Genomic DNA, 6,886 nt, shown 5'->3' on the forward strand with positions numbered 1-6,886 from the left:
CCAACCAAGAGCGCTAGGATTCTGGCTAAGTATTTTGCCACATTGTAGGTCACAGAGTTGATGCTGCTGACAATTGGCCTGAGATGGGTCCCATCTTTATGTATCTTAGGAAGTCCATAAATACATGGAGGGGCTTCCCCAGGGTAGAGGCCCAATCAATGATTTTGTCCTTTTCTAGTTGTTGTAGTAGTTCTATAACCTTCTTCTTGTAGCCACTGGCTGGGTCTCATCTTAGGAACTCATATGTGTTGTTATTATCCAGGAGTGTGGTCACCTTGGCATCGTAGTCAGATGTATTAAGTACAACCGTGCATCTTCCTTTATCCGTAGGAAGGATGGTGATGTTTGTGTCTTTCTTCAGGGATGTAACCGCCTTCCTTTCTTCTCTAGTCAAGTTTGAAGGAGGTGGTTTGGCACTGGCCAGAGCTGCAGACACTTTAAGACGAAGTTGTTCAGCCTCACCCTGTGGTACTTTGTTGCTGTGGATTGAGGCTTCAGTGGCTGAAATAATATCAACTATTGGCATGGTTCTTGGTGTGATTTTGAAATTCACCCCTTTAGCAAGGACATCCATCTCAGGCTGGGTGAGAACCCGGTCTGAAAGATTCTGCACCCATTTATCTTTGTTTTGCACTGTCCTTGTTTCCTCCTTTCGCCTCCATGTCAGTTCCTCACTGGTATGGCTGTTTTCAGTTCGGGTGTTAAGGTTACCTGCACAATTGCTTGTAGAGGTTACTCGACGAGGGGAAGGAGTCCAATGGCAGCGACACAGGAACACGGAAACAGAATGGATGAATGATCCCGATAAGCAGGAATGGCGGTGGCTCAATGGACCCGATAAGGTGCACGTGGTAGATGAGTGCCAAAGAACAAGGAAGGCAAGAGAGTAGTCAGGCAGTCCTGGGTCGGTACACGGGATGGCAGGTACAAGGATTCAGGATGAGGCAGGAGAGTAGTCAATGGAGGCAGAGTTCGGTACACGAGATGGCAGGTACAAGGATTCAGGATGAGGCAGGAGAGTAGTCGATGGAGGCAGAGTTCGGTACACGAGCAGGTTAGCAGACAAAATACTGAGAGGCTGAAGCAAGACTACGGCTGAGATAGATCAATAATCTGGCAAGGGAGGAAGTGACATGGTCTTCCTTAAATAGGGCGTACACAGATCTGATTGGTCAAACCCAAAGCAGGAACATTCAGGAACAAACAGAAACTGTCCAGGAAGCTCTGTGGTCTAGTGAGCAAGGCTACAGCCTAGGACGCCAGAGTCTCCCGGTTCGATCCCTGACAGTACTCCCTCTCCTCCACGATGACCTCCGGGCATCTCCAAGATAGGCCTGTCGGGGTATTGCTGATGAAACTCACTGATCAGTCTGGGAGCGTGTACATTCCCCTTGGGTTCCCATGAGTCCTCATCAGGACCATAACCCTTCCAGTTTTCTTTGACAAATTCTAGAGTCCAGGATCTTTTCTACAACAAACTCCTCTTCTCCATGCACCCTGACTGGCGGGGGTGGCATCAAAAAGCGATCAGGGAAAGTATTCTCGACAAATGGTTTGAAGAGTGAACAAGGCTGTTTCAAGGCTTCAACTGTGAAATGGGTCTGTCATACCCGTTCATTTAGTAGTTGCTTCTGTTTTTTTTTGTAGAATCATCTCAGCTCTGTGACCCTTCACTGTGGAGTCGAACCGGATGCTGCATGGTACCAGCCCCTGTTTTTGGCATCTGAGGTTGAAACGCAGGTGGTTTCTATAGTCTGCCAGTTTTCTTGCTGTCTTTTCATATTTTCGTACAAGTTTAAGGGTTTCCCCCCCAAAATGTGTTGAAATATGTCTGTGAAGGTTCTCATTTATCCAGGTCATGGTATATCTGTAAAGAATAAATCAAGGCAACTGGACTTACTGTAGATTTCTTGAAAACATTTCACTCGTTCTTCCAACGAGCTTACTTAATTCTGAGTGACTGTACAAGAATTGCTGAAAAAGGTGTCAAGACAACATTGTATGTGGCAGACAATAGATGTGGCAGACAATAGATGTCTAACCCCCCGCGGGAAGGGGGGTTAGACATCTATTGTCTGCCACATACAATGCTGTCTTGACACCTTTTTCTGGGAGGTCATTATCACCTACTGACTCCAATTAGGATAATGGAATCAACACCTTTGACCCAATGCTGGGTATAATGACCTCTGACCCCATGCTGGGTATAATTACCAGATGTTGATTCAGTTACATATTTATTCCCAGATAATTCTTGTACAGTCACTCAGAATTGAGAAAGCTCGTTGGAAGAACGAGTGAAATGTTTTCAAGAAATCTACAGTGAAGCCAGTTGCCTTTATTTATTCTTTACAGATATACCATGACCTGGATAAATGAGAACCTTCACAGACAGTGTGCCTTCATGTTGTTTTTCCCCTATAGAGAACATGATGTGAACATACCTAAAAAAAAAAAAAGCCATCAGCTCAAGTGTGCTGCATTTTTTAAATGGAGCCAGAAAGACAAAGTAATCTAATTAAAGAGATTATCTGGACTTTTTAAGAAATTTGGCCTTTCTCCTGTCCTGTTGAAAAAAAATAGCTTAGTTAGTACTTACCCCTCCGTCACACTGCCCATGCCACTGTCTCCACTGCACTCACTTAGCCTGTGGCTCTTAACACTCGGGTCCTTACCAAATGTAGGCCTTTCTCTTCTTGTTTGGCTGCATTTACTATTATGTCTTGTTACCAAGTAATACGTGTAATACTTTTTTTTATAGCATACATATAGTCCCACCTCTGGGACCTGCACCTATTTATAAAATTGGGGTCCCTGACCCCACTCTTGCAGCTGTTGTTAATGGAAAAGAGGTCACACGTGCAAATTGTTCTGTATTTGCTTTTCTGAGCCTGCAAAAAAGGTAGAAGTGAATACAGAGAGCTGCACATGCAACATAGAGGCAGGATCCAGAAGTAGAACCTGCGCCTATTGAATGTTTATGGAATATTTTGTGTCATAAATTGAGAAGGGAAGAACAGTTTAAATGGTCAAATCATTTTTCTGTCCTGTGGCGATACAGTTAGCTTGTCATTGTCACGATCTCTCCTGTGACAGGGGACAGAAAATCTAAGAGACTGGCTGCACGTGATGTGATCTGACAGCCTGTTTGGTGTCACTTGTTTCTGTGTTGTTGCTGGGCATGATCACACCTCTTTTCTCAGGTATAGCTTAAATGGTCATTCCAACTCCTCTATTTAGTCTGGTCTCACCCATCATGCTATGCGGTTGATAGCTCATTTCTGGTTGTGGAAGTCCTGGTGTTTAATTCTCCTCTGAGTTTCTGCTCGTCCGCGCACTTCGGAGTTAAGTGTCTTTTCCCTATTTCTTGTTTGTTGTATTCCCCTATCTATTGGTATTAGGCCTGAGGGAGTCTCCTGTTCCTTCAGCTGGGAAGGAACAGGTCATCTTTTGTCCTGACACAATTTCCAGGGCCCTTTAGGGTAAGATAGGGCTCTAGGTTCCTGCGTATGAACATTCCTACCATCGAGGTCTATTCCAGTGGTTCTTAACCTGGGTTCGATCGAACCCCAGGGGTTCGGTGAGTCAGTCTCGCGGGTTCGGCCGCCTGCCCTGGGGGGCCGCTTTGATAGGTGGCTGCCACAAGACAGGAAAAATTTCTTGTTACTCAGACTCCTTTTGCGCCCGCTGCGGCTCATGATCAGAAGAGCCGAGCGAGCGCAATGATTTTGCTTCCGCCAGCCGCTGGATGTGAGCGGCATATGACGACATGACGTCATATCCGGCGGCTGCGCGGCGGCGGATCTAGTGACTGCACAGCATGGTGGCGGCGGCATCCTGTCCCTCCTGCACACAGACACCGGCATCACTGAGATAAGCTGACCTGTTGTACTACAGGTAAGAGTAAAGGGGCTTGGAGGACCTATTGTGTATTGTATTTAAGGGGTCAGCATTGTATTGGAGGGGGGTTAGCAGTGTATTAGGGGAAGGGGGTTAGCAGTGTATTAGGCAAAGGAGGGATCATCAGTGTATTAGGGGAAGGGGGATCATCAGTGTATTAGATAGTGGAGAGGGGGGGCAGTAGTATATTAGGCGCAGTGACTTATGGGGCTGACATTGATTTTTTTTCCAGGGCTGCTTTGTATCCCCAGTCCGGCCCTGGAGGTCAAGACACACACCCGACTCGCCCCGCTTGTCCATCATTGGCTGCAGGTGATCACGCAACATCGCTTGGCCTATCCCTTCATACTAACTATGTCGAGCAAAAAAAGAAAGTGGTCGGACGAATATGTACAATATGGATTCACATGTATAACGGAACGTGATGGGAGTCAGTGTCCTAACTGTATGATTTGCAATGCCAAGTTGAGCAATTCTAGTCTAGCACCGGCAAAACTAAGAGAACACTTCCTTAAGCTGCATGGAGATGGAAAATACAAGAACACAACGCTCGCTGAATTCAAGGTGAGGAGAGCCAGATTCGATGAAAAGGCTAGTCTGCCTGTTCTCGGCTTTGTACCCATCAACAAACCGATCCTCATAGCATCGTACGAAGTTGCTTACCTGATCGCAAAGCAGGGCAAACCCCACACCATTGGTGAAACACACATAAAACCAGCTGTGTTGAAGATGGCGAATATCATGCTGGGAAAAGCGGCTGAAGTTAAGTTATCCCAAATTCCTCTTTCAAATGACACCATCAGCGACAGAATAGAGGACATGAGCAAAGACATCTTGGCTCAAATAGTTGCAGATCTGATTTCAAGCCCGGCAAAATTCAGCCTTCAACTCGACGAGACCACAGACGTCTCCAATCTAAGCCAGCTTGCAGTATTCGTGCGCTATGTGAAAGACGACGTGATAAAGGAAGAGTTTTTATTTTGTAAGCCTCTTACAACAACAACTAAGGCAGCCAATGTGAAGAAACTTGTGGATGACTTCTTCAAAGACAAGAATCTTTCGTGGGATATGGTTTCTGCAGTTTGTTCGGATGGAGCTCCAGCCATGCTGGGAAGAAAGTCTGGTTTTGGTGCGCTAGTGAAAGCCGATGCACCACACATCATTGTTACGCATTGTATTCTGCATAGGCATGCATTGGCAACAAAAACCTTGCCTCCAAAACTGGCAGAAGTATTAAAAATTGTAGTGGAATGTGTGAAATATGTGCGAAATAGTGCTCTGAGGCACCGCATCTTCAGGGAGCTGTGTAAAGAAATGGGATCTGAATTTGAGGTACTTCTGTACCATTCCAACGTTCGGTGGTTATCCCGGGGACAGGTGTTGAATCGTGTTTTTGCCGTGCGTGTGGAATTAGCCCCGTTTTTGCAAGAGCACCAACATTGTCATGCAGATTGCTTCAAAGATTCTGAGTTCATTCTCATTTTAGCGTACATGACTGATATCTTTGCAGCTCTAAATCATCTCAATCAACAGATGCAGGGCGGTGGAGTCAACATCATCGAAGCGGAAGAAAACCTGAAGGCTTTTCAAAAAAAGCTACCGTTATGGAAACGACGAATAGAGAACGATAACTTCGCAAACTTTCCCCTACTAGACGACTGTGTAAGATCGAAGATGTATCTGGAATCGGAGACATTTCTGTACCCACGGAACTGAAGCAAGCAATTGCCACGCACTTAGATGAGCTTGCAACGTCTCTTGATGGATACTTCCCTACAAGAGAGTCATATCCAGCATGGGTGAGACAGCCGCTCACATTTAGTGTTGAGACAACAGATGTCAATGATGAATACCTCGATGAAATCATTGAACTTCAGCAGAGCCAGGTTCAACAGCAACTCTTCAGAACAACAACGCTCTCAACGTTTTGGTGTCAACAAATGGTAACGTACCCTGTTATTGCTAAGAAAGCTCTGGAGTTTTTCATACCGTTTGTTACAACATATCTTTGCGAGCAATCCTTTTCAAGGATGCTGGACATAAAAACGAAGAAAAGGAACAGACTTTGTTGCGAAAATGACATGAGAGTGGCACTTGCCAAGGTAAAGCCGCGCATTTCTGACCTGGTCTCTGAAAGACAACAGCAGAAGTCACACTGATTTGCAGTAAATATTCATTATTATGTTTTTATTTTTGTGTGAAAATCATGTTTTAATGGTTTTGTTCTTTGTTCTTTATGGTTTTGTTCTTTAATGGTTTTATTCACTTTGTGCACCTATGTATAAATATATACCTATGTTTTGAATTTGAAAAAATCATATTTAATTTTTCCAATTAAGAAGGGTTCGGTGAATGCGCATATAAAACTGGTGGGGTTCAGTACCTCCAACAAGGTTAAGAACCACTGATCTATTCATACTGATAGTAGTCAGGGCTCGCTTTAAGGATTCACTAGGTGGTGACCTTTCCCCTTTCCCTAGTTTCCAAGCCTAGTACCTTTTCCCTTCCCTCTTGTCTTCGGTGTGGAGTTTACTACCCACACCGTGCCATGACAGTTATAAAGCATGAGGAGCTGAGAAGATTAATATATAGCAGTTCTATGGGAAACGATTCAGTAAAACTTGTATTTTACTAATTTAACACATTAAGGACTCACCTATTTTTCACCTTAAGGACCAGACAATTTTTTAGCAAATCTGACATGTGTCATTTTATGTGGTGATAACTTTGAAACGCTTTTACTTATCAAGGCCATTCTGAGACAGTTTTCTCGTCACATATTGTACTTCACGACAGTGGTAAAACTGAGTAAAAAAATTTCATTTTTATTTATAAAAAATACAAAATTTTCAAAAAATTGGGAAAAATTAGCAAATATCAATTTCTCAACTTTTATAATAGATAATAATAACAACTCCAAAAATAGTTATAACTTTACAGTCCCATATGTATACTTCTTGTTTGGATCATTTTGTGAATGCCATTT

General features: G+C 44.0%; 1 protein-coding gene across 1 annotated transcript; it reads left to right on the forward strand.

Moving 5' to 3' along the window:
* Positions 1-4,254: 4,254 nt before the first annotated feature.
* LOC122939366 (protein ZBED8-like) lies at positions 4,255-6,059 on the forward strand. The gene is made up of 2 exons (XM_044295431.1): positions 4,255-5,501; positions 5,555-6,059. Exons 1-2 carry the CDS (start codon positions 4,255-4,257, stop codon positions 6,057-6,059), a joined length of 1,752 nt encoding a protein of 583 aa, XP_044151366.1.
* Positions 6,060-6,886: the final 827 nt, after the last annotated feature.

Source organism: Bufo gargarizans, chromosome 5 (genome assembly GCF_014858855.1).
Source record: "Bufo gargarizans isolate SCDJY-AF-19 chromosome 5, ASM1485885v1, whole genome shotgun sequence".
Classification (NCBI taxonomy): Eukaryota; Metazoa; Chordata; class Amphibia; order Anura; family Bufonidae; genus Bufo; species Bufo gargarizans.

Bases quoted from the DNA above. Each gene is read 5' to 3' on its own strand.
- LOC122939366 (XM_044295431.1), top strand. From the start codon at position 4,255: ATGTCGAGCAAAAAAAGAAAGTGGTCGGACGAATATGTACAATATGGA. The intron at 5,502-5,554 runs GTTATGGAAACG...TTCCCCTACTAG, and splicing joins GCTTTTCAAAAAAAGCTACC to ACGACTGTGTAAGATCGAAG.